The following is a 27972-nucleotide window of genomic DNA, read 5'->3' on the forward strand; positions in this document are numbered from 1 at the left end:
AACACAAGGCTCATGAGCATTTGCCAGCAAGAGAATGACCACTAGTGGCTGAATGGAAATCCGGATGCTGTGAATACCCTACTGCTCCTAATGTTTTTTTGTGTAATAATTTTTTTAAAATTTTGCTTTCAAAAAATAATAGGCTAACAGGAAATAATATTTTGGTCTCGAAAATTGTCGGTTGTCCAGGCTTTTGGGTTTTGGCGTGCGCATGAAAAACTTTGCCAAAAAATGGCCACCAGAAGGACGTTTGCAGCTCAAGATGCCAACTCAGCGGCAAGTGAGCGACCTTTCTTCTCAACTACAGCTTCCGGTTTCAAATCAAAATGCCACTACTACTTTTCGTGGAATATACCGCTTATGTGGAGAGTCAACTTACTATACAAGAAATCACGCGATCTTATCAGTGGACTGTCTAGAGAATTGAATTACTTTGAGAGAATAAAAATAGACAAATAATTAAATCAAAAATTGGGCAATATTGCACATCAAATTCTCAAAAAAATAAGGATTCATAAAAAATTCTAAACTAATTTTGGAGTCTCGGAAAACATTAGGAGCAGTAGAGTAGTTTCTGGCAACATGAGGCTTATCTTGTTTCCACACTCCCGCACTGTTGTCCATTACCCGCATAGAAATGCAAAGTTTAGAACGAGGTTAATGGGAGCCCAGTTTATACAGAACACGTCCAAAGTATTAATAGCTACGGTGTAGGTTATTCATGTGCGGCCATATGAGAGGGGGTTTGCTTGCAACCTCAACCCCACCAGGTACAAAGTGTTTTTCAAATTGAATCCAGCTGTTTGATTTATGCTATTTTGAAACACATGGATTTATTATACCATAATTTAGTGAACTCCTTAAACTTAGATATTAGTCTCTCGCAATGTTTAATGTTGTTTTAGTCTAAGGCAATGGACAGACTGACTTGTATTTAGATTGTCTCATCATTTTTGTCAAGTCTCTGCATACTTTTATTTATTTTATTTATACATTTTATGTGACAGGGTTATCAAAATGATGCAATAGGACTGAAGACGTTGGATGAGCGTGGCGACTTTATCGTGTACAACATAACCGGTGTCCAACATATATACTGGCATCGCAATAGGACTGTGTTTGATTGCTGTATTGAAAAGTGGCTTACGTGACCTGTCACGAATGGTGGACTCGGTTATTGTCGAACCAATAGGAGATAATGGTAGGATTATTGCATGTAGATTTTAGAATAGTTTTGCTAGTGCATTGTTGATTTTATTGGCTTACTTGATGTGTGCTAGTTTAACTAAAACTAGCTTTAAGTGTTTGTAAATCAAAAAATCTAATAACGACTGTGTTGGAGTGCGCATACATTTATTTATTTTATGACTGCATGCTGGATCATGCAGAAACGTACAACAATCTAACGGTAGAAACTGTCGTTACAAGCCAAGGCTAGCCATTCTAAAATATACTTGAAGATTCTCGCTGTTGTCAGGAGGCTAGATGTAGCAGTAGCAACCAAACAAGACCAAGGGATGTGTACCATCTTGATTTTGAGTGCGGTTTACCTGCATACTTTGACTTATCGGTACGAAATTCTTTACAACCGTCTTTTCTCACTCAAGCTGCAAGTTATCGAGGTTCAGCATTTGAAGCAGGAGAGATGGAGAAGGACGAATGACATAATTTCAATGTGTTCAGCACAGACAGCTTTTTTCATCTGCTCGTAGTTGTGACTCTGGATCTTTTGGACACCTTCTAGCCTTCAAGTGCTCAAGATTATAGCACGTAGAGCTTCTTTAAACATAAATTAGTCAATTCAATTAGTCAATCTGTTAGTCATTTTCATCAGCAAATCTCTACAATACTGTGGTGTAGCAATGCTAGAATGATACTAGCTAGATGTAGTATAGATGGTACGGCTAGTCCTTCCTGGGACTTGTAATAAATTGAATAATGTATATAATATGTTACTATGTAGATTAGCATTAGACAGTAATGACCATATACTTTTTGGTGTTGAGTTTTAGTTTTGAGTGTACCCACAATGGGTACGCGCGCGCGTGTGTGTCTGTGTGTGTCTGTGTGTCTGTGTGTCTGTGTGTCTGTATGTGTCTGTGTCTGTGTGTCTGTGTGTCTGTATGTGTCTGTGTCTGTGTCTGTGTCTGTGTGTGTGTGTGTGTGGGTGTGTGTGTGGGTGTGTGGGTGTGTGGGTGTGTGTGGGTGTGTGTGTGGGTGTGTGTGGTGTGGTGTGTGTGTGTGTGTGTGTGTGTGTGTGTGTGTGTGTGTGTGTGTGTGTGTGTGTGTGTGTGTGTGTGTGTGTGTGGTGTGTGTGTATGCAGGGCCAAGCTGCGTATTTCTATGTGACCGTTAGGAATTCCCTACAGGCATCATAACTTCTACAGTCAGGCACCAACCAGGAGCAGCAGCTGCTGGAGGAGACTCCGAGAAAATTACATGGTATGAAGATGAAGTTAACGCAGCTAGATGTGACTTCTACCCTCTAGTTGTAGAGACACGGGGAGTTTGGTCTCCTAGTTGTTTAGAGATTTTAAAAATTATAGTAATAACTCTAAAGCTATCCAGCATTTACTGCAACAACTTTCTTTTAGTCTTTGGCGGTATAATGCTGAATTGATTTTGGACAGACTACTGTCTATTCCTCGTAAGTGTGAACTGGGAAGTGAGTAATGACAAAAAATTTTAGTAAGAGCTGCTCCAGTTGGACCATGTTACACCAATTATCTTAAATGGTTCCAGCTGCTGATCTGTTGGTCTTACAAGATAATTGGATAATAACCATTGCTCCACCCGTTTGTCTTTTGATATGCTAAAGTATTATCCTTTCATTTCGTTTGTAGGAAAGGCTTAGATAATTTGATAAACAGAAATGCCAGACCTAGCGGTTTCTAACGATACCGAGATCATCGTGAAAGTTCACAAAACAGCAGAGATATTGATGATTCTCAAAGTTCACACTTATGGGGAACAGACAGTAGCCATCTGTAATGTTGACAATGTTATGTGGGAGTATGTGTGATTTGTTTGCCCACTGTTAGTGGATAATATATATATATATATATATATATATATATATATATATATATTCAGAAACAGATAAATTGTAATGGTTCTCAACTCCTTAATGGAAAGGGGAGTTAACAAGACACAGCTTGTCTGAACACAATTTTATCGACCCATGTGGGGCTTGCAATTGGTTGCGGGCAGGACCCAACTCCAATCTAGGCCTCACCATTCCTCCGCATGAATTCGTAATTACGATCAGGACATGGCTCAGCATTCCAATGTTTCCTCTCCACCGTCATCTGCATGTTTTATGCTGCTTTGGCTCTATAATCGATCCATTTGGTGACCACCTAATCAGCTGCTCTAGGGTCCGCTACATGTTTAATGTCACAATGCTCTTTGTGATATTCCAAGCTTTGCTTGTTTTCAGAAAAGAACAGAACTGCTCAAGGAGACCAGGAGATGTGTATCATCCAGATTTCATGGATGGTCGACCTGGATATTTTGATGTTACAATCGGTAACTCTTTGCTGCCTTCCTATATATTGAAAGCAGCGATCAGTTCTGGTGCAGCAGCAAAAGTAGCAGAATGTGAAAAGATGCCAGGCATGAAGTCAGTGTTACTGCAGCAGGTGGTCTATTCTATCCACTACTAGTTTTTGAATCTCTGGGCTTCATATCATCTTTCTCTCTAAACACTTGAGAGGAAGACATCATCAACCAGCGGGATACCGTTTCCTATATGTATATGTATATATATATATATATATATATATATATATATATATATATATATATATATATATATATATATATATATATATATAAATCATGTGGGTAATGATTACATTAATTTAATTAATTAATTTTAAGAATGGGAGTGCATGATTTGTTACAATTCATTACTTATATTTCCGTGCTCGCGCGTGACGTCTCCTGCTCTAGTGTACAAGTTGGTACAGTACGGTGGTTAACATCTGCGTCCTTCAACTGGTGCACTGTAAAGTGCAATGAGCGGCATGCTGTTGTTCGTTTTAATTTCACCTTTTTCTCACTCCACATTTTATCCGATTCGTCAACGAGCGACACAGTAACATATGCGGTCATACAAGCGACCGTTGTGTCTCCACCATATTCTAATGCCAATATCCCTGCAGCATCGAGTGACGGTGTCGTGAACATCGGAGAAAACCGTACGATTGTAGGACGGAGTCGTTGGCTGACGATGAAGGTGTTTTACGCAGGTTTCGGTTCTGTCTCGTCGTATATTCTGGCCTCTTGTTCAAAGCGGTCCCGTTCAACGCTTGTCACCGTCTTTGTGCGTGGCTTTAGAAACTCACGCAGATAGAATCGGATCTCGAATGGCCGGCAGTCATGGTCGAGAGAAGCTACGGATCGACGTTAAAGAAACGTTTGGATGAAGGTAATTACGTAAATGTGACAATTAATTATTAAAGCTCAGAGACGAGACGAACGGATTGATCAACGAAAAGGCTCTTACCATTATCTGTGTTGTATTCGGAGTCGTTGTCGTGTTGTTCATGTTTGGATTGTCTTTCTTCTACATTCGAAGATGTCAAGCAGTCCAAGCAGAGGCGTAGCTATAGATATAGGTGCCGGTACCAGGCCTCCCCAATTTGTTTATACCGACATGAACTTTTTAATGCGTTACGATTGCTTGAGCAGGCCCGTAAGCTGGGGGGAGTTCGGGGGGAGGTTGGACGAACTGCTCGCTCAGCCGTGAAGGTCCACTTTCGATCCAATGTATTATATACTGACGCGTGTAGTACGCAAAAAAACGCGCCTCTAAATTTGTATGCGCTCCTATTATGGCAAATTCTCTCTATTGTTTTCATGCAATCCGTACATTTCTCGTTATTTTTATATAATATGTTTCTAATTGTAGTGTTTACATATCTAAAGAAAAGTGCTCCGTGCCTGGACGCAGCCGTATGGTTACTTTTTCTTATGTAGTCGCAAACCGCTATCTGCTCTTTTTCACTCCTAAAGCACGCGGCCTTTTCTACTTCGAAAAGCAATTAGTGCCCTTGCATGGCGGTGACTGGTTTCTTGTACTTTGCTTTGTACTGGCGTTTGTTTGTGGGTCGTAACGTCACAAAATGTTTGTTCCTCATGCGCTCGCAAACCGCTGCAATTTTGCGCTCCACCTTTAGCTATCACGCAGCCTTTTCTTACTTTGAAATATGGTGTCGTTCGCGATAGTCTGCAGGTCGCCTGCATTCGTCTGTAGTTCGCAAAAGTTGACATTGCAGCAGAAAAGAGAAGACGAAGCTGCTGGCCGGCTTGAAACACATGCAGCACATGTGCCCGTCGATGGATGGCGAAAGCTTATTTTAAACCGGGACTGTCGAAACAGCTTCAAGCGAATACTTGGTCACTTATACTGGGTTACGTATTATCCAGTATTTTGTGTTTTCTCCGCCCAACAAGCGAATTGTTTGATGTCCCAACTATATAATTCGAAAGGCTGAAGAGTAACATGTATGTGACGTCATTGGTCCATTTGGTGTATTACACACCACCCATTTCTGAAGCCAGGCTACGGGCCTGTTGAGTGTATAGTATGCGATGTTTCCTACATATATATATATATATATATATATATATATAGTGCATGTGGTAACAGTTGTTGCAGTGGGATCTTGCTAGACAAGATGTCAAAAAGGTGGGTATAACAACCGATTTCGGTAACGACTCTTCAAACAATGTATATACATACATGCATGCAAACACACATGTATTTTTCCGTTTGTATTGAAAGAATCCAGTCCTTAAATAAAGGCTCAGTAACACTGCAATTATACATACATCAATTCAAGCAATCCATACATAGCAACTAGAGTAATTGTGGAAACATATCTACCGCAACATTACTTTCAAAAGTTATCTAAGCATCACATCTCCAGTTGCATGCAAATAAGTAAAAGGTGCGAGACTCTGGAAGATGATTGTGAAACGAGTACAAGAGGCTACTGCACGACTACTATTCTTACAAATGTACAGTCTAGGTATAGTCTAAATACGCACTCAGTTCCGTTGTAACAGCAATGCATGGTATGGTATATTTGTTAACATATAAATTGATATCGGCAACCATTGACTATCTATCTACAGTGTTAGATACAGTACAGCTAGTGTAGTGTATAAAGATTGGTCATACTGTACTGGACGTGTGAATAGTTGACTGTAGCGCGCGTGCGCACATCGACATGCAATTAATTAACTACTTGATAATGCAACCACGTGATCATTGCGGAATGTCGGTGTTTCGCAAATAAAGAAGTCCCAAGGTAACGCCCATATCCTCATCTCTGATTTAATTGGTTGCTCGATTTGCCAGCTCAGATTTGGTTGCTCGATTTGCCAGCTCAGATATTCTTCTATCACAACAATTCCTACATGTACCTAGAGCGTCTATAGAATCTTTGACATGGAAGGACATGAATGTCAAGAGCCAGTACGTAGTTGACACGTTTCCTTTTGCCACTGGCCATCATCTTTTGGAATAGGCTACCAAAGACCCAAGTGTGTGTGTGTGTGCGTGCGTGTGTAACACCTGATGTTCAGTCCAACTGTCTGACAGAAACCAAGCAACTAGACGACGACCTCCGCACGATTAGAGATCAAAACCTAGAGGAATCGTGGAAACACGTCTAGCTAGGTACCACAACCTTTCACTGACTTTCAAAATTATATCTCCAATTGCAAAGTTAGAAGAAGGTGCGAAACGCTAGAAGACAATTGTGAAACGAGTGTTGCTCGACTCGCTTGTTTCAGCTGACGACGATCTTTTCGTCTGTGTGGAGACACTACAGTACAATCACAAGACAGAATCAATTATATTGTCAAGAATAAATAAATAAATAAATATATATACATATAAATGAATGAATGAATGAATGAGTGAATGAATGAATGCATAAATAAATAAATAAATGTATAAGTAAATAAATAAATAAGTAAAAAATAAATAAATAATTAGAGGAGAGAGCTAATTGATATTGGATGTCTATCATTTATCAAATAAATGCTTATATGTGTGCATCTCCTGCAACGCAGAGTAAAATCATAATTATTTAATTAATGATATTTATTTGTACGTTTGGTTCTGCTGCATGATTGTCTTCGAGGTGACAACATCAGTTTAGAAGCTTTTGCTTGGAAGTGAAACAGTGTCTTGAGTTTATCTAAGAGTCTTCGAGTGGGAGGACGTACGTGTAATAATTAGAGTATATAGCAATGGTAACTCGCTGACGTCCCTGGAACCAGTGGCGGATCAAGAGTTTAGCTGAAGAGGGGGAACAAACGACTACAAGTTGGTATGACGTCATTAACTTTATGACGTCACACATTTGCCTTGTGACTTTACACCCGGACAGGTATACTGATAGGACATGTTCCTTACTCTGCTATAACACAAATTATGTTTGGAAAAAGAATTTAGTACATGACATGATTTATGTACTAGTCAGTACTGTCATGCTTTCTCGTAAACGTGAATTTTAAATTTGACACTGATTTGAACCATAATTAAGAGTGAAAACACAGACACGTGATTCTCAATGTCATTTACTGTTTTTGCACAAGCTGCCATCCAATTTAAATTTACACGGAAAAATGCACTGCATGCTATAGTACATTTACAGTTACTATGTCTCCTAGATAACAATATTCAGTACATTTATTTCGACAAACAACAGTTCTCCAACAACGATATACTAAAACGTCACTTCAATATATGTCCAATCTACCTATATGGCCACTCTACACAACAATCAATTAATTAATTAAGGCTTGAAGCAGCTAGCATTCATACAGTACGTCTCGGATTTCTCCGGCAAACGATTCAATCACCGCAGTGTAGCCCAACGGAATTTCTTTGTGCATCGAGCCTGTCTTCGCTGCTAGTGCGGCGAAGCATGACAAACGCGAGGGCTGAGTGCCATGCATTTTCAACATTGGACGCCTAGAGTCCCAAAAAGAATATCTAGAATCTAATATGTATGTTTGGGTAGATACTCTGGTTGGTGGCTTTTAGTGTATTCTAGAGTTTCTTTCTTTCAATTAATTAATTTAATTAATTTTACTTTTTCACATTTCTAATCTAGAGGTTTTAGTTTTTGTTTCTAATTTTTGGATGCGTTAGATGTTTTTCTTTCTCACTAATTTTTATAAATAACAATAAAAATAGCAGTTGTGTGTATAGCATTAGTTGAAACGCTTCTCAAATGTTAGACTGCTCTCTTCGCTCGTCACAAGTTTTTAGCATATCCCGTATGTCGTTATTTATGGTGTTCTGTCAAGATTTTCATTGTACAGAAAGCAACATTGAGTTGGCTTGAATTTCTTTTCTACAGTCTTCGATCGGACAGTGAAAAGTCTAGAGGATTTCATCTTATAGAAATTGAAGAAGGTACTGAGCTACCGTTTAGTAGGCGACAGATCGTTGCACTGTATTGTTTTAGTTACTAAATGTTGATGTTTCGTAAGATTGTGGACATTAATCTGTCGCTTTTTTTCAGTTGCTCAGTCTGCGATCAATTAATTAACGTTGGGAATCCTGATCTCCCACACACTGTGAGCTACCGTTCAGGAGGATTACTTGTGAGACTTAACTGCAATAGATTTATTGGACTCTCTTGTCGAGTCTCAAAGCACACATGTTATTACACACTGGAGAAAAATTAAGCGATATGAGTGCATGCAGTGAGTGTGGAAAGAAGTTTACTCACTCTGGTAATCTACGTGTTCATTTGAGAATACACAGTGGAGAAAGACCATATGAATGCAATGAGTGTGGAAAGAAATTTACTCAATCTGGTCATCTACAAAAACACATGAGAATACACACAAGAGAAAGACCATATGAATGCAGTGAGTGTGGAACAAAATTTGCTCAGTCTGGTAGTCTACAAAAACACATGCGAGTACACACAGGAGAAAGACCATATGAATGCAGTGAGTGTGGAAAGAAATTTACTCGATCTGGTGGTCTACGAAAACACATGAGAATACACACAGGGGAAAGACCATATGAATGCAGTGAGTGTGGAGATAATTTTGCTCAATGTAGCAATCTACATGTTCATATGAGATTGCACACAGGAGAAACACCGTATGAATGCAAGGAGTGTGAAAAGAAGTTTAGTCACTCTAGCAGTCTAAAAGTTCATAATATGAGAATGCACACAGGAGAAAGGCCATATCTAAGATCTCAAAGAAAAGAAAAAAAATACCATTGTGAACATGGCGGAGAATACTTTGATGTTGCGGTAGTAGATAGAAGACACCAGGAAGTTCATACTCAAGAAGACACAATTGCTCAAGAGCATACAGATTTGTTATCATCTGCAAGCAGCTCTCAATCCCACTCTAATAATACTCATTTGTCTGTTCGAACTTCTTCAAGTAATGTATTTTTGTCAGTTTACTCAACATTTTATGTAATTTTGTTGTTAGTGTTTAGTGATAGAAGCTTGTTTACATTTCTATCCATTCCTTCCAATGGTGTCTGCAGTTCATCTTCTCTATGTTCCACCATCCCAATATAGCTGTGACATATGGTGTGACTGTGTTTATGTGTAGTGACATGTTGGTGATGGAGAAAGTTGTAACGTCTTTGTCTGATGTGCTTGCCGATTCAGACGTGAATAATGAGATGAATGTACGTGATAGAGTTGATATTTCTTATGGCATTGTTTGTGCAGTTGACTATTTGCATCATCAAGTGGGAATCATTCACGGCTACATCAGCCCTACCATTGTATTTATCACATCTCGACTGACCGCCAAACTGTTAGATCCAGCAGCATCTTGTCTTGTGCATAATAAGATATGTCAACGTGCTGAGTCATATGAGGAAGATCTGCATCAACTAATTTGTCTTCTTATCAAGTTATATGACTCACATTTACAATTTTTATCTGTTTCTCGTTGTTTATGCAACATGATTAGTTGTGATGAGACTATTAGACCAAGAGAAAAATGTGTGTCTACGACATACCTGCTTGAGTTAATTGATGAATTGAGACAGAATGAGGAATACAGTTGCAGCTCACGCAGACATGAACTAAGTTTGAAAATTGAAGTTGACTAAGTTATCTGATTAGATATGAATTGACTGGTTGTGTTTGTAAAGTTAGATACATTTGTTGAAAGCAGTGTTTGCGTCTACACTTTAGCTTATTCTCTCAATTGGTTTGCAAGTCATCTGATTGTATTTATTATGGTATGTAAAATAAGGAAATTGTTTGCTCCTTCGAACCTGTAAAGCAAATAATTCGCACAATTGTCAGCGTGCAACTTAATTTGTTTATGATTTATTTCAACAAAACTGTAATTTTATTTTAAAAACACAACAACAATTCAGCTCTACAAGTGGCATATGTTGGAACTCTTATGGTTCTAAGCTCCTGCATGCAGTGGTGGCCGGATGCTGTTCTCGATGCTACTTTGTATTCAGTATTATATGGCAACGAGTGCAATGGACCTCTAGTTGACTATTGAGGGAATTGTGTATGGTGAACTAGCTAACTAACGATAATCCTCACCGTCACATGTATAGACAGATTGAGGGATACTGTGAGAACATTCCAGCAGATCAAATCATGAATAGATTCAACATTGTAGAGGTTTAAATGATGGTTTTACAGGATGTCTGCTGCAGCCATGTGACAGTCAATAATCTTGCACCTTAATTGAAGAAGTTCCTCCTGCACAAAAGTGACTGAAATTAGAGATTTAGTTTAGCGTGGTTTGCAGTACAGATTAGTACAAATTTGGAGGCTGGATGGTGTATGTACATATTGTTTTCTTTGCAGCTATACATGTGTACAATGTATAGGATTGTTTCTCTGATTTAATTCAACATATAATAATTGGGCTGATCTACACAACAACTGGTGTAAAAGGAATAAAATAAAATTTAGTGTATGCGGTATGTAGATTGAGTGAAGCCAAGTTGTCTGTTCATGAAAACTGCTGACAAAGATCTATGTGTACGAGATCCACATACAGTTCAATCTAAATACAACACGTTGATTGTGCGCTTACTACTATAATTTAATTAACCTACTGTATATCTATTTTATTACCAAGTGACCTAGTGCAATATGGTAAGACGCTACGGTCTACGTGTTATATAAATATATAGTTTGTTAATACAATTTAAATAGCGATTTTAACAAAATACTGATTAGTAAGTTGTTTAATCTATGTAAGTACAGTACATCATAGTAAACTGTCCGAGGTTGGACTGGATATTAATTAGCGACAAGACTTCACAAACTAATCAAGCGTTTTTCATGTTAGCTAATTAGCTAAGCAGTGCTGAGCAATGGTGTTGATGATATGTAGATAATTAATGTAGATAACATATATAATATGAAACATACGGGAATTTATTTTGGCTAAGAAAATAACGGTTAATTAATTAAAGTCTATTGGCAAATTTTAATTCAGCGGTTGTTAACTAATAGATATCGTTGTTGGATAATTTATTGATATAGTATGTACAATATTCCTCACGCACTAGGTAATTAATTAGTTATGTAGCTGCGTTATCTTGTAGATTTCTATTGACAACGGCGTTCGTGGCTAACACATTTTCTTATTGGTCTCCAATACTGCGTACTGTATTGATGAAGATTCACGTGCGTGATGACGTCAACATATCCGGGTGGTCAAATTAATTAGCCAGGCATGTTTCCGCGTGCACAGAAACCTATACAGGCACATGTGCATATCGACAGTTAATTAAATTAAATTGAGAATGCAATCACGTGATCATTGTGAAATCTCAACGTTAGGCAAATGAGGAAGTCGGAGGTTAACGCCCAGATCGTCATCTCTGATATAATTGGTTGTTCGATCTACCAGCTCACTTTCCTGTATCACAATTCCTGCATGTATGGCGTCTGCACCTAATTTTCAGTCCGACCGTCCGACAGACGAAGATCTGTGCACGAGAGATCAAAACCTAGAGGAATCGTGGAAACATATCTACCTCAACCTTCCACCGACTTTCAAATCTTATCTAAGCATCATATCTCCAACTGGAAAGGTAAAAGGTGCGAAACGTTGGAAGATGATTGTGGAACGAGTGCAAGAGGCTGCTGCAGGACTACGATCCTTTTCATCTCTAGAATACAATCACAAGACTTTATAATTATTAGTCATAATGGAAAGAATTTTAGCTGCATGCGTGCATCCTCCGCAACACAGAGTAAAATCATAGTTATTTTTAATAATACATTTCTACATTTGGTTTTGCTAGTGGTTGTCTTTGAGGAGACACGTCAGCGTCTAGAGAGTCGTATCTCAGAGGTGAATGGTAGAGTCTTGAGTTTCAACTTGTTTGTGAGGTTTTTCAAGTGGGAGGATGTGCATGTAATTATAGTATGGATTACGAACTCGATCGCTATAGAAACAAGCGATAGACATAATAATTATCCTGTTTGGCATGTGTGGTATGCTCTATTATGCTACTATTCACGATAATTGCATTAGAATAGCACAGCAGGAAAAGGTCGTGCATACTCGATGAGTCATGTACAACTGGGTTACGTTCGTCTAGAGTATCATTTCCTCTCGCGGGACAAGTCCTGAACAGTTCTAGGTTTATTTTTGGACTGCATGCACGATCGCTCATCTCTATAGTTGATGACATCAGACATTCGTTTGCTCATTTGTCATTTCTCCTTTCGTCGGTCTCCGCCCGCCTACTTGCCAGTCGACCCGACCGCTCACCCGACAGTCACATGATCTTTTTGTCCATGCATGCACTTCAGAGGCGTCTAGGAATGGCATCCATGTTAGAGAGCCAACCTCAATATTTAATGTGCCGCGGTAACGGCATTAATTGTCTAACTTGAATTTATATAACCTTCGTCCATGCTTGCACCGATTGTCGCACATGCATGCACGTTGTACAATGTACCGTTATTAGCTAATTAGCTAACTATATGTATACAAATAGCAAACTTTGTCATTTGGTATAGTAATGACTAATAGTCTAGAGCTTAGTTTTTGTTTTTTAGTGCCGTCTAGTGGAGCTCTTCGTTTTCTTTCACTTTCAGCTCGTTTTTTCACGATGAACTCTCTCTATATAGATCTATAGTGACCTGCTGATTGGGGGTCATGGCCCCGTGGCTCCCGTTGTATCTACGCCTATATGTACGGGTGACTTGTCTCACGTTCCGTACGTCTGTTTGCACGATTGTTTGTTGCCTCACAGTGAATTACACAATATTGGTCATTATTAGCTTACGACTACATGCACGCAGGAGAATTACTAATTAATAACTATCAGTTTCAGCAGGCAATTCGAAAAGCTTCATGTCTAGGTAATCTGAATAAATAATAATAATAACAACAACAACAATATATTTTCTAATATAACATGGGTGTAGTTCCCGTGCAGGCACACACAAACATTGAAACATGGTATTTCTTAGTACAAATATTTAATTGGCCAAGCAAATGACGATAAATATATGCACGAAAGAACGAAACGTAGACATCGACGAATGCAGTTACGAACTGTTGATTTGCACAAAGAAAGCATCTACTAGATACGCGCACTACAGATAAAACTGATTTTTACAACGTAATTCGTAAGATCATTTTAACAACAAATTCTATTTTAGCTACTTTGTATAAAATAATTAAACGAAATGACTTACACAATTGATGGCATGTTCTTATTTTAAAACTCAACGTTTTATTTGTTATACAATGTCTAAAAATGTCTAACGTTATAAAATGTCTGTAAGGACACTACAGACTGCTATATGGGCAACGCCCTATCGCCACTCCAAGAAGGGCTGTGCAAGAGTAAGTTGAGGGCTCCACCCATTTTGGCAAAAACCGAGAAAGACGGACATCGTCATTTTCATCCGCTTCTTTAATTACTTCTTAGAATCTTTCTAGAAAAACATGCCGTGCAGACAGCTGGTATACACATACTTGCTGCTGAGCGCTCTCCCGGACAAGTTGTCGTTACCATAGCAACGCAGCCAAACTTGGCACCAGAAAACTGTCCTTAGGCTCCAGGAGGTCCTCAAATTTAGAAATTTTTGCAATGTACATAGAAGAGAAAAATAAAAAATTAGTTTTAAAAATCGATGCTTCATGAAGCATCAAAGATGTAGCTTGAGTTCTAGATGCTTTCGTAGCTACTCGTACGACAGGCATCTCAAATGGTGACCTTCTGTATGAGGGAGTGTTGAGTTGATCCACACAAAATGCAATTATATGCATTTTTATTCCATGACATATCATATTATGTGCGATAATAATCTAGAGTAATATCTACAATGCTCGAGACACACAGAAAAGACCATGACCTAGAATCTACGGTTGCTAAGTCCCCGTGACGGTCGGTCTTCAGACTTCGAATGTCGATTTCCATGAGTACGTCTCCGGCCAGTCTTCCTCAAGAATCATCTTTCTGGGAGAAGACGACCGGCTGGACACTCGAGCCGTGTGTGTGTGTTTGTGTGTGTGTGTGTGTGTGTGTGTGTGTGTGTGTGTGTGTGTGTGTGTGTGTGTGTGTGTGTGTGTGTGTGTGTGTGTGTGTGTGTGTGTGTGTGTGTGTGTGTGTGTGTGTGTGTGTGTGTGTGTGGTGTGTGTGTGTGGTGTGTGTGTGTGTGTGTGTGTGTGTGTGTGTGTGTGTGTGTGTGTGTGTGTGTGTGTGTGTGTGTGTGTGTGTGTGTGTGTGTGTGTGTGTGTGTGTGTGTGTGTGTGTGTGTGTGTGTGTGTGTGTGTGTGTGTGTGTGTGTGTGTGTGTGTGTGTGTGTGTGTGTGTGTGTGTGTGTGTGTGTGTGTGTCTATATGTGATGGCATGTCCACTGATAACAGTGATGACATACACACACACACACACACACACACACACACACACACACACACACACACACACACACACACACACACACACACACACACACGGCTCTGCCTAGATATCCACAGCCGTATCTAGAGACGTCAGACACACAAGATCACAACACTACCTAGAGAAATTAGCGTTAAGTCAGACGTCGATCGGTAAAGACATTACCAAAGCCGTATAAATATATACATATATACCGGTCTGTCATCTGTACACTGTATATGTGTGTACAGAGAGTAGATACATGTACGTACACTCCCATATAATGTTTAGCGCACGTTACGCCGTATCTGCTGCCTAGTTGTGTTCGTCACTAACTGTAAGTGTAACCCTTTTTCGCGCACATGTTTGTACACAATTGTTTTATAGCAGTGCATGGACTGTTTGCGTGCTAGGCTAGCCGGCGTGCGCGATAGCTGTAGACATGTTCTTGGTTTTTCGCTCGACTCTATATGACAATTAGCTGTTGTGTCTAGAGCTTCGATTGAAGCATAGGAGCTTTATCGACGGTGGACTGCTTTAGCTTATGTACAACGGTTCCCTTCGTTCGTCGTTAGTTCTAGCATGTCCCGTATGTATTTACACCAGATTTTATTTGCGGTAATATCCTGCGTTTGCGCCTAGACTATATCGAAAGTAACATTTAGTTTCCTTGAATTTTGTTTGTGCATTCTTGGGACAGTGAAAATTTTAGGGGACCCTATCGTACAGAAGGTGCATGCTATTAGTAGATACTGAGTTATTTGGCGAGTCATTATTATTCGTTGAACGGGAATTTCTTTTAACTTCTCTGTTGATTTTATGTAAGATAGTGGACGTTAATGCATTGTTTTTCTTCAGTTTGCAATCAACGTTTGGTATGCCTAACTATCTCCCTTGCATACACCTCGACTGCAAGAAGTTTACTTGTAAGATTTAACTGCAATAAATTTATTAGACTTTTTTTCTTGTCGAATCTCAAAATACACATGTTATTACACACTGGAGAAAAACGATATGAATGCAGTGAGTGTGGAAAGAAGTTTACTCAATCTGGTGGTCTGAAAGTTCATATGAGATTGCACACGGGAGAAAGACCATATGAATGCAGTGAGTGTGGAAAGAAGTTTGCTCAATCTTGTAGTCTACAAGTTCATATGAGAATGCACACAGGAGAAAGACCATATGAATGCAGTGTGTGTGGAAAGAAATTTGCTCGACCTAGTGGTCTACAAGTTCATTTGAGAATGCACACTGGAGAAAAGCCATATCAATGCAGTGAGTGTGGAAAAAAGTTTACTCAGCCTAGCAGTCTGAAAGTTCATATGAGAATACACACACAAAAAATGCCATATCAGTGCAGTGAGTGTGGAAAGAAATTTCGTCGATCTAGTAATCTACAAGTTCATATGAGAATACACACAAGAGAAACACCATATGAATGCAAAGTATGTGGAAAAAAATTTGCTCGATCTGGTGGTCTACAAATTCATACGAGAGTACACACAGGAGAAAAGCCATATCAATGCAGTGAGTGTGGAAAAAAGTTTACTCAGCCTAGCAGTCTAAAAGCTCATATGAGAATACACACACAAAAAATGCCATATCAGTGCAGTGAGTGTGGAAGGAAATTTCGTCGATCTAGTAACCTACAAGTTCACATGAGAATACACACAAGAGAAACACCATACGAATGCAAAGTATGTGGGAAAAAATTTGCTGGATCTGGTGGTCTACAATTTCATACGAGAGTACACACAGGAGAAAAGCCATATCAATGCAGTGAGTGTGGAAAGAAGTTTACTCAGCCTGGCAATCTAAACGTTCATATGAGAATACACACAGGAGAAAGGCCATATCAAAGATCTCATCAAAAAGGAAAGAAATACCATTGTGAACATCGTGGAGAAGGCTTGGATGTTGGAGCAGTAGCTAGAAGACACCAGGAAGTTCATACTCGAGAAGACACAATTGCTCAAAAGCACACAGATTTGATATCATCTGCAAGCAGCTCTGAGTCCAACTCTAGTGGTACTCATTTATCTGTTCAAACTTCTTCAAGTAATGTGTTTTTATCAGTTTACTCAACATTTTATGTAATTTTGTTGTTAGTGTTTAGTGATAGAAGCGTATTTACATTTCTATCCATTCCTTCCAATGGTGTCTGCAGTTCATCTGCTATTTTCTCTATGTTCAACCATCCCAATATAGCTGTGACATATGGTGTGACTGTGTCTACGTGTAGTGACATGTTGGTGATGGAGAAAGTTGTAACGTCTTTGTCTGATGTGCTTGCCGATTCAGACGTGAATGATGAGATGAATGTACGTGATAGAGTTGATATTTCTTATGGCATTGTCTGTGCAGTTGACTATTTGCATCATCAAGTGGGAATCATTCACGGCTACATCAGCCCTACCACTATATTTATCACATCTCGACTGACCGCCAAACTGTTAGACCCAGCAGCATCTTGTCTCGTGCATAATAAGATATGTCAACGTGCTGAGTCATATGAAGAAGATCTGCACCAACTAATCTGTCTTCTTATCAAGTTATACGACTCATGTTCACAATTTTCATCTGTTTGTCTTCGTTTATGCAACATGATCAGTCGTGATGAGATTAATAAACCAAGAGAAAAATGTGTGTCTACGACCGACCTCCTTGAGTTAATTGATGAACTGAGACAGAATGATGAATACAGTTGCAGCTCACGCAGACGTGAACTATCTTTGAAAATTGAAGTTGACTAAGTTGTCTGATTAGATAGGAATGACTGGTTGTGCAGTGCAAAACGTTGGTGCTCGGATATTGAAGTATATTGTGTATTTAAAAGGTTCCTGCTTAATCTAACTGCGTTGTTGTTGCATTCTACATGACAGAAATAGAAAGCATGCACGTATTTTTAAGCACACAAACTACAGGCTCTGCTTCGAGTCTCCTATTTCTTCCCTTACTTGTCGATGTCGTACATCTATTCACACATCATTCACTTTATCTAGATCTATAATAACACATTTGCATACTTCATTCTGCAACCTACTAATATGTAGTAGTACAACACAACAATAAGTCAATTTGGATTTGTAACGTGATAGAAATACACTATAATTTAATACTGCTCACAATCTTCTACGATAAAGCTGATAAACATAGTAATTATGGACATATAAATAAAATAAAAATATAAAATTTGGAATACAAACTTTCAGTACTATAACGTTTGATCACGATCATCAAAGCATAATAATTCTTCTGTAAAGATGCTTGGTCATTAGTATGTGAAACTTTCTTAGATTTTTGCGAGCCTGTGCCTACAGTGTATATATTAAATTTTTTGATAATTGTTTTCTAATTTGTTATCTTAGATTTAATTTAAAAATTTTAAAATTTGAACTACTCCCTAATCAACATCCAATCGCTGCGTAGAGAAATAGATTTTTCTTGATAATTTTTTGAAGCCGTGAGATGTGAGAAACATTATCTATTGAGTGTGACAGTTCTCTCTAGCATGAAAGATAAAACCTACCAACCAATTGTTTGCTACTTATACTGAAAAGCTCCTATGTATATACTTCCATTGCACGATCTAAGAGAATTGGACATGATCGAATCAGTCAAGAACGATTGATCGACGTCGGACAACAAATTTATGTTTGGATCTTTAGGGAAACGACCTCCTAGGCTGAATTAAGGAAGCCGTAGAAAACCGCACCTGACCAGTATCTTTCAGTATCAAATTAGAGAACGGACACATCATGAAACGACACCAAGAGGAAATATTGGAATAAACAGGAAGGAAATTACCCACAAAGGGAGAGAGAGGAAATGACCGAAAAAATATGTATTACCAAACTAATGGAATTGGAAAATTAGCAGATCCGCAGATATATGTCAGACCGGCCCGAAAGAACCGAAGAACAGAAATAAGAGGAGGTGGTGCCCAAGGTTGAGGCTGCATCCAAGAGTCCAAATTATTCCAGGAGCTCAAGGTAAACAACGCAACGTACGGAGGAAAAAGATCAGGGCGATCCCGGGGCTCTGCGTACGAGGAGGCCGCCAGATAGACTAGTCCTGTATTTTAACATGTTTTAATTTATAGAGTAGCGGATGCAGGGACATGCAAGATTCATCCGGAATGTGGTTAGACGGCGCGAAGACGCACTAGAGATTAGACTTCAAGCGATAGCTACGACGGCAGTAGAAAATATGGCAAAAGCTTGCCCCAGTTTGTCAAGATGGATCTGTTTCTACTGTCAAAGGAAGAAGGCGTAACCTCAAAATGCGTGGTCTTTTGCTGTGCATCTCAAAAACGCCTAGAGGTGCACTGTCCTGAATCCTAGACTCAAACCAGTCTCTTCTCGCCCCTACAGTTTTCCTACAGAAAGATAATTGTATAATTTTGTATAAATTCTAGAAAAACTCTAGAGGCATGCAATTACTTGCTGTTGTAGTGATAAAAATATTTTTGCAATTGGCTATGTTGTTCGTATACGTCTAGATATCACATGCTTACACACACACACACACACACACACACACACACACACACACACACACACACACACACACACACACACACACACACACACACACACACACACACACACACACACCTTAAGTCTTGACAGCTACGTACGTTAGGTCTAGCAAATATAATCCATTACGATGACGTAGTCTAGCTTCAGGATATATACTAAATAAGACATAAAATTATTGCCACGGACAGGTACTGCTTGCAGGCATTAGTTAGGCTAAGCAACGAGTCTTGATGACTTTGGCAATAGTTGGATAGTCTCTAGCTAGACAAAGAGCGTTGGTGATCAACATAAATACATTGCAACAGTCATTTGCACGTGATTGAATTGGGTGGAAATTGTTGATGGCAGACCACAATTCTCCCAGCGACAGTCACCGTAACCCTTTTGATACTGGTCTGTGTCCCAGTTACCAGTGTATACCCCAGGGTTACTCTTGTCAAATGTCAGCCCTTGATAACCATCGGAAGTCGGTTCTGGAGGCACTCCATTAGAGTTTGTGCAGAAATCTACTATTTTAGAGGAGTTGTTGAGTATTGCTCCTCTCCACGTTTTTCCCAATTCAGTATTCCTTTCTCCACGATATGCATATACTAGTTGACCCTTGTGATAGGCTGCGGTTACCTGCACTTGTCCGGGTACTGCGTCTTTATTGGCGATGTTGCACCATCCAACAGACAGGTCTGTGCATGGTCGGTCGAATGAACTGAATGTGCGCATGTCGTCTGTAACATTTCCAACCTCAAGATATGAATGCTTCCAAATCAATTGGCAACGATGGGACAAAACCGAATATCCACAATAACCCTACAGTAAAGAGATAAAGATAGTTTGAATTAGAAGTATTGTACACACACGCACACACACACACACACACACACACACACACACACACACTCACACACACTCTCTCACGCACGCACGCACACACACACACACACACACACACACACACACACACACTTAAAAACGTACACGATAGTATAATCTGTATGAATATGAACGCGCACAAAAGGTATGCATCTCATATTTCTTCTGCTTTCTAAATTAAGAATTTATACGATTGCAAATTCAGTGGTTTAACTCGTTAATGTTTTTTCTCCTAGATGTGTTCGTTGATACCTACCATCAACTAATCTAAAATTAAAACGTTTGTTGATAACTTGACCTGTTCATATACTACAGATAATAAACTGTTGGCACACCAATCTTACTGTGCCACCCGCATTAACGTTATTCATGCACTAAGGTGCTACTCCAAGTTGTTTCTCTAACCACAACTATTCAATAAATTACCAAAATTTTAGTGCCTCGAGAAGTAAACAAACTGTAAAATTGCAATGAAATAGCAAAGGTCATTAATATTGTGAAAAGCACAACAGAACAGTGGCATAGCTATAGCCTCGCAAGCCAAGCTCTTCCGCGCAGTCGCTGAGCTAACCGCACGTGAATCACACAAGTAGGAGGAGCTTTTACCGGAATTGCTCCAGCGCGAGAAGAGCCTGGTCGCTTTCGAGAACGTTATAGTGACGTGGGACCCCCGACCCGGTTTCATAGCTTGATAAAGCTAATTCTGTTAGGTAAGCATGTAGGTATGATAGTTGAGAACACGCTACATCGCTTCACGCACTTGCTTGTTTTGCACGAAGTACGTAGTTGACATCATCGTTCGCTTCTAGTACGTATGTAGACAGCTCAGCCATGTAATATTCTGCAGTGTCACGACTCCTTTTCAGCATTCAGTTTCGCCAACAGTACACCGCCGAATCTAGATCTGCAGCGCGGTAGTTTGAGAAATGAACTCATTGTACGCGGTTAGTGTATATATGTAGCACTCAGAGTCCGTGCATTGAAACATGTCGTACGTAGTACACGTGCAACTACGAGTCAACTCTACACTTCCTGAACATGGTAGGTCCACTGCACTGCTGTTATCCCATGCCGAGATGTTTCCAGTTCACCGTGAGGAGAGCCAATATCGTACAAAAGCGCTGCTTGCTGAGTCGAAAGTACCGTCACATAGACTGCGTTAGCAAAACACGCCAATCTGACCATGACGTGGAGAGGTCAACAAGCTCTAGGCCACTGTTTTCATGAACCATTGAGTGAAACTGGGCCGGCAGTTCTCACACCATTTCCCCACAGACTATAGATGTCAGCGTAGACGCGCAAGAGTGGTGAACAGTTCTACGTCGGTTTCAATTCGCGCAAACCTGCAGATGAGTTCAGTAGAAAGAAACGTTGCTGGAGAGTGTAGGTTCAGCGGACCAGTCTCATGTAGGCCATTCCTACGCTCATTATTCACCAGCACTTTGTCCATCAACAGCTTCACTGGATTTCGTGTTCACGCTCTCTCCGCGGAGGGCTACCTCTCTGCTTCATGTATCAGCGCAATTACATTAACGAGCTCTCTAGGAAATCGAATTAGCCTTATGCAAGCTATGAAACCAGATTGGGGGTCCCACGTCACTCTGACGTTCTCGAAAGCGACCAGGCTCTTCTCGCGCTGGAGCAATTCCTGTAAAAGCTCCTCCTCGTGTGATTCACGTGCGGTTAGCTCAGCGACTGCGCGGAAGAGCCTGGCTTGCGAGGCTAGCATAGCTAATAAACATGCGGTTGATGAGAATATTGCTAATCTCACATCGAAAGAGAGGGTGGAACTCTGGTATAGAGTAAAATATGAATTACTGTCAATTCAAATTTTGTACTTACGCACTAGGCAATATAATCGAAAACAAATTTATTGAGAAATGTCAAATTGCGTTTATTCGTGTTCATTTGTTAGGATAATGGATATTTTATAAGAATTACTATGACGTTGGGCTATTTTATTACAACTAAAATTTTCTATCAAGCTAAGAATGTAAATTGTATCTGTAGCGCTTTTAATACAGTATGTAACTTTATAAAAGTTCATTGCACTTTGCAGTGCAGGTATATGTTAACTTATTTATAAGTTAATAGTGTGTGTGTGTGTGTGTGTGTGTGTGTGTGTGTGTGTGTGTGTGTGTGTGTGTGTGTGTGTGTGTGTGTGACTGTTTTACACGCGAACTACCTGATTACAACAGAAACAACAGTCATACCTCATAATTATTATATGGACATCCCCTTGTCACGCTGTACCAGTCGTTTCCATTACACACTGTCAGTTCGTTGGTCACGTTGTTCAAATAGAAATGTCCGACTTTTGTAGCATTGCATAAAGGAATCGAAGAACTTGTTTCAATTAGGTTTGATTGCGATGTCTAGACAAAACCAACTTTTCATTGGTTATTAACATATACCACGGTACATGCATGCTGGTAGCTGCTGCACAATCAGGTCAGTATGATAAATTACCTTACATACGTTGAGAGCTTTTACGTCATCTTTTAGTTGCGCAACGGCTACAGTGAGACCCTATATATGCAAACAAGGATATCACCTACGTATACATGTTTAATTTCGAGTACCAGATCTCACATCAGAAGTATTCTCTAAAACATCATTCTCTTCTTCAAGGGAAGCAACATTAAACCGTAATTCTGCTGTAACATTCTATGCAATGTGTCAAACGACTTAGTGAAAACATGATACGTAGACGAATGACATCCATGCAGCAGTATTAAAAGGAAAAATCCACCAAAAAATAACTAACGTGTATGAGTAGATCTCACGAAGAGAAATCGATCGGTCTAGGTTACTCCATTTCTTCGATTCGGTTGCCGAGAACGGGCGATATTTCTGTGGTGAGGAACGCCCACGCGCCGGCTCGCCACTTTCCGGAAAACCATCAAAGCGTCGCCCATTGAGAAGTGAACCGATGCTCACTTTTCGGCTGATCAATATGATTAATTAATGCAACTGAGCTGGGAAGGCGATAAGTAGCAAAAGTCGAGCTCTCTGATTTGTGAATACCCGCCAGCCACACGTTTATCGGCAAATGGAAGTGTTGTATGGTATGATGCCCCCAGAGTATGCAGTTTACACTATGCAAAACTAAGGGGCGGAGCAAGGCGTTGAAAGCTTTATATACATATATATATATATATATATATATATATATATATATATATATATATATATATATATATATATATATATATATATACTTTTGACTGATAGAGCTAAACTTATCCTATCATGACTGTAGACGTATTACGGGTATACATCTATATGTACCAGAGGACCAACACATAACACATAATGACTATAAAGTGCCACTTTATCATTTTAACAATGACACAATCTTCAAGATCATTTCAGTGTTGTGTTATGTCAAGAAATCCACGTTCTCTACCCAATCATGTTAATGTCTAGTCAATTCAGTAGCCTAGATATTGTTGCAGTTTGCATCGTAAATACTGAGCTGAGCTTGCATTCTACTGTGTAACTTTCCCATCATGCTACTGTTTACGTCATCTCTGTCTCTTTGACATACATTAACAATTGCATAGCTGTAAAATTGGTTTGAGAAGACACATATTAGAATTGCATTCAGAACTATGTCTCATGCGCGCTCGCGCGCGCGCACACACACACACACACACACACACACACACACACACACACACACACACACACACACACACACACACACACAACAAGCAAATGCCAACAGACAGACATAATCGTCACAATGATACAAGACTCATTTTCTCACAGAGCTAATAAAGTCCATTTACGACCTTTGGAAAAACACTATTAATTTAATGAATTAGAAGAAGTGACTCTACGTATATCAGGACTAGTACATTTCCTTGACTTCCCACGATAACAGTGTACTCTGCACTTTTCCAGGTTCTAAAATTCACAAAAGGACTTTAAATAATCATTTAGTCTCCCTAGATAAACAAATTACTTGAATAGCTGTCCGCAAGAGGGACTTCAGCTCCAGTTTGTCGCCTTCGTAGTCCAAGTTTGACTAAACGTTTCTGTAATTACTTGATCTAGTGTCAAGATCAGCTAGACCATGGGAATGCTCCAAGACAGCACAAATCTGAGCATTTGTAAAGCCCAGCTGAAAATAAGCCGCTAGTGCTTCCCCTTCTGCTGACAGGTCTTGATGTACAGCAGGAGAATCAACCATTGCAAGTCCTGCTTCATCCATTCTCTCTCTAAACTCTCTACAGCAACAAACAGGATCGATGTTGGGTACAACGTCTGCTAATCTAAGAAAGTGGCATCGTGGCGTCACCGTAAACCTCTGCTTTCTACCTATTCGGCCACATTGCAAAAAACCACGTGACTAATAACCACGTAACAGCTAAGGTGCCAAACTCGCGAAATAACAACGAGCAAAATGGAAGCAGAAGTTGGAACAATGGAAGCGGAAGTTGAAAGAATGGAAGGAGAAGTTGGAAGAATGAAAGCAGAAGTTGGAGGAATGAAGAAGCAGTTAGAAGAATGGAAGTGGAAGTGGGAAGAATGGAAGTTGGAAGTAGAAAATGGAAAATGTAACTCGAACCGGCCACCGTAGATTCGTTCCTAGTGGATAGAGCCTATTACTCCCAAAAAAATTCGGGCGCCTATAAGCGTTGCACACCACAGAAATCGCTCGATCCCGGTAAAGAAAGCGAGGTTTTAGATAACGGAGTAACTTACTCATACAAGATAAGTTTATTTTTATTGCATGGCCTTCTTCTCTTCTAAGAAGTGAAACGAATAATATCTACACAACCATACACACGCACTTGGGACATGCATACTTGATTTGTTGGGGATTTTGGGGTGGGCACGTTCATGTATGTAATAAATATATGAATAAATTATAATATATATATATATATATATATATATATGCATGTATATATATGTATACCTTAAGTTCAGCTAATTCGTCAATATTGATCTGCATAAAACTCTTAAGACTCGTTACTTCTTCTTCTATCGCCTATTTTATCAGATTAAGCAAACGATCAGCATGCCTACATGTGAGTTGACGAACCTTAGAACTTTCATTTAAACGTCCATCATTGTGTTGGAGTTGCATGGTCACTTCGAGCAATTCCATGGTCGAACTCTAAGAAATGCAGGTTACTGATAATGACGGGGAACGGACTCCTGTTCGCGCGTTTTCATACAGCAATATTGTCTGTCTACCTTCAGTGTTATCCTTTCGTCTTTTCCATGCCGCAATTCACTTGTCAAGTTGCTCAACTTTTCTTTCATTATCTGGCAAGACAGAAAATGCAAACAGAAGGAATGCAGGAGAACACCGTTTTACAATAAAATAATACTATACTATATTTTCAATGTTGCATGTTTAATTAGCAATAAAAGGAGACAGAACGCAAAGTCAATACTAGATAAATTATCCATTGATTCTGCTGAAGAGGTAGTTGTAAGTTGTACTGTATACAGAGACAACAGCGTCGCTAAACCTTTAGATAAGTTGAGAAGTCAGCTGCTACTTAACTTAACAAGACATTTTATATTGTCTAAAGGCCCGCACCTAGCAATACTATTTCATATTAATTAATTAATTAATTAATTAATTAAGGATGCTTTGGCCTGCCCATTTATGTCCCTATGACGCGACACCGCTGACACAGACATGCCTTGGTAATACTCACGACTTCACGCAGTTGAAACTAGTCAGATGCGCAAAAATCGAATGTCCGTATTTACATCGCCAGTCGACCAAAAACTGGTTCAGAAAGCACCATGCACAGCTATATCTCTTGTTTTTTTGCAAGATAATTATTATACAACTGATCTAACTTTTGCTAATTTTCCAGTTTGCTTCTTCTAACTTTCAAGTGTATAATGACTTCTTGCATTTGATAGAAATCTGGTGCCATATTTGTAATTTATGAAAGATGCATTAACATATACGATACAACTTTTACCAATTTATTTAATACAAAATTAGGTCTACCTCAAAAGTTGCATTCACAACTACCAAATTGCCTTGAACTTGAGCAACGTTTGAAGTCAAAATCTACAAGAAGAATGACGTCATACGTAATTCAAACACTTAATTTTATATTTAGATATAGTACAACCATTGAACTGCTATTGAGAAGCGCGTTGTCTGCTTGAAGCTTAGTGATGAGTTGACGAAGTTCCACGTTGTCCACCTAAACCGTCGACGTCAATAAACAGGAAACGGAATAGCCATGCACACGACCTGCAACTTGATCCTTTCTTCTCTTTCGCTTTGTAGGTTTCTTCTCAGATCACTGACTTCTGCTTGAATATTCTGTAAGTAAGTTTAATCAATGTATCTTAGATAAACTGAGTGTTTGAAAATAGTCCATAATCACTTAGACATAGAAACGAGAACCATCGTAAATGGGCGGGGTAATACAGAGAATCGTCATGCGCCGCCATTGTGTGCTCGCTCTTCCTACGTACGCCTTCCTAGACCAGCACCTTTAGCGCCTCTGGTACTAAAGCGTAAGTAGATCAAACTTCTGAAAATTATTTATGAAGACGCTTACGAAATCTCTATAGGGTAATATGTGCAGAGATGGTCAACCCTTGCTATTTGAGAAGCCATTTGAGAGGAAAGTGGAGACGAGTGTATGTTTCAGCACACTTGTTATGATAGCAGAACTCGTACAACAAACATACCTTAGCCTCTAGGCTTAGTGGTCTTACACGAACATTTCAGAACACTCAATGAGAAATACAGACGGAACAAGGAAGCTATTTCGATCAACGTCTTTGCATGAGAGACCTTCCAAAATTGCCTCGGCTAGAGCAATCCATGCCTACCAACCAGTATGGATTACCACAGGCATACGACATTAGACCTTACATCTTTGGCATTGCGTGAGTCTACGCAATCGCTGTCGTCTTGCTAAACATTTCCCAGGTTACGTGGTAAGGACTAGATCACCCGCCAACTAGACTCAACAATTCCATGCAATGCAGAGGATTAGAATCCCTAACACGTGCATGACGATCAAATGAGTAGAGTGATGCTGAGATCGAGAACTGGTTCACAAATTCGTCCACCACAAGGCGTAAATCTGCCCTTAGGGGAGTTATGCAAAGAAAGATAGAAATGATACAACTATGTAAGTGTATGAGAAGAGTGCGCAAGGTACACCTACAACACACACACACACACACACACACACACACACACACACACACACACACACACACACACACACACACACACACACACACACACACACACACACACACACACACACAACTCTTCTTGTATTTCACGCCATCGTTTTCTATTGAAGTCTCATTGCTGTACTGCGGATACTTACCTCCATTGTTCCTGAAAGAGCGCTCACCTATCAAAAATGAGTGCATGAAGAGCTCTTGCGACGATAGACTATGCATGCACATGTCTAGTGCCATACCGTATGAAACAGCCGTGTGACGAGACAGTCAGAGCTTCCATATCCAATACATGCAATGAAATGTTGTTGTAGCAGACCCTGCAGTACCGTACGAAACAGAACGTAAAATGAACATGGCAACAAATCATTTCTTACTAAAAGCACGACTGCTTCAAGCAGGAAAGCACAACTATGCATCTCGATCTCACACACTACAGGATATGATGCAACATCTCACTCCGCC

The 27972-nt window shown here is 39.6% G+C and overlaps 5 protein-coding genes across 7 annotated transcripts in view; 4 read left to right on the forward strand and 1 right to left on the reverse strand.

Annotated features, from left to right (window-relative positions):
* LOC134191678 (lysosomal thioesterase PPT2-A-like) overlaps nt 1–1341 on the forward strand; it is an 8236-nt gene extending 6895 nt beyond the window's left edge. Inside the window, exon 7 of the mRNA XM_062660301.1 lies at nt 1008–1341. Coding sequence (XP_062516285.1) covers nt 1008–1151 — 144 coding nt within the window. The 3' untranslated portion in view covers nt 1152–1341. The remainder of the gene's footprint in view (nt 1–1007) is intronic.
* A 7319-nt stretch (nt 1342–8660) lies between these two features.
* LOC134183762 (gastrula zinc finger protein XlCGF49.1-like) lies at nt 8661–9496 on the forward strand. The gene is made up of 2 exons (XM_062651369.1): nt 8661–9370; nt 9490–9496. Exons 1-2 carry the CDS (start codon nt 8691–8693, stop codon nt 9494–9496), a joined length of 687 nt encoding a protein of 228 aa, XP_062507353.1. The 5' UTR covers nt 8661–8690.
* LOC134179953 (uncharacterized) lies at nt 9379–10191 on the forward strand. The gene is made up of 2 exons (XM_062647000.1): nt 9379–9438; nt 9497–10191. The coding sequence occupies exon 2, from the start codon at nt 9560–9562 to the stop codon at nt 10124–10126; it is 567 nt and encodes a 188-aa protein (XP_062502984.1). The 5' UTR covers nt 9379–9438; nt 9497–9559; the 3' UTR covers nt 10127–10191.
* Nucleotides 10192–15213: 5022 nt separating this feature from the next.
* Nucleotides 15214–17741, forward strand: LOC134179939 (gastrula zinc finger protein XlCGF57.1-like). Of its 2 annotated transcripts, XM_062646989.1 has the most exons (3): nt 15214–15239; nt 15858–16960; nt 17012–17741. In XM_062646989.1, the coding sequence occupies exons 2-3, from the start codon at nt 15889–15891 to the stop codon at nt 17653–17655; spliced, it is 1716 nt and encodes a 571-aa protein (XP_062502973.1). In that variant the 5' UTR covers nt 15214–15239; nt 15858–15888; the 3' UTR covers nt 17656–17741. The 2 variants fall into 2 exon arrangements, with proteins under 2 accessions (XP_062502973.1, XP_062502964.1); XM_062646980.1 differs by lacking the exon at nt 15214–15239 and having other exon boundaries at nt 15259–16960.
* A 1815-nt stretch (nt 17742–19556) lies between these two features.
* LOC134187908 (uncharacterized) lies at nt 19557–27972 on the reverse strand. 2 transcript variants are annotated; one of them, XM_062656094.1, is made up of 13 exons: nt 27885–27972; nt 27750–27827; nt 27654–27680; nt 26552–26623; nt 26427–26501; nt 26300–26362; nt 25522–25593; nt 25367–25441; nt 25241–25312; nt 22903–22977; nt 22780–22839; nt 22524–22685; nt 19557–20247 (listed from the first exon to the last, which is right to left on the reverse strand). In XM_062656094.1, exons 1-13 carry the CDS (start codon nt 27924–27926, stop codon nt 19726–19728), a joined length of 1395 nt encoding a protein of 464 aa, XP_062512078.1. In that variant the 5' UTR covers nt 27927–27972; the 3' UTR covers nt 19557–19725. The 2 variants fall into 2 exon arrangements, with proteins under 2 accessions (XP_062512078.1, XP_062512071.1); XM_062656087.1 differs by having other exon boundaries at nt 27750–27966.

Source organism: Corticium candelabrum, chromosome 1 (genome assembly GCF_963422355.1).
Source record: "Corticium candelabrum chromosome 1, ooCorCand1.1, whole genome shotgun sequence".
NCBI lineage: Eukaryota > Metazoa > Porifera > Homoscleromorpha > Homosclerophorida > Plakinidae > Corticium > Corticium candelabrum.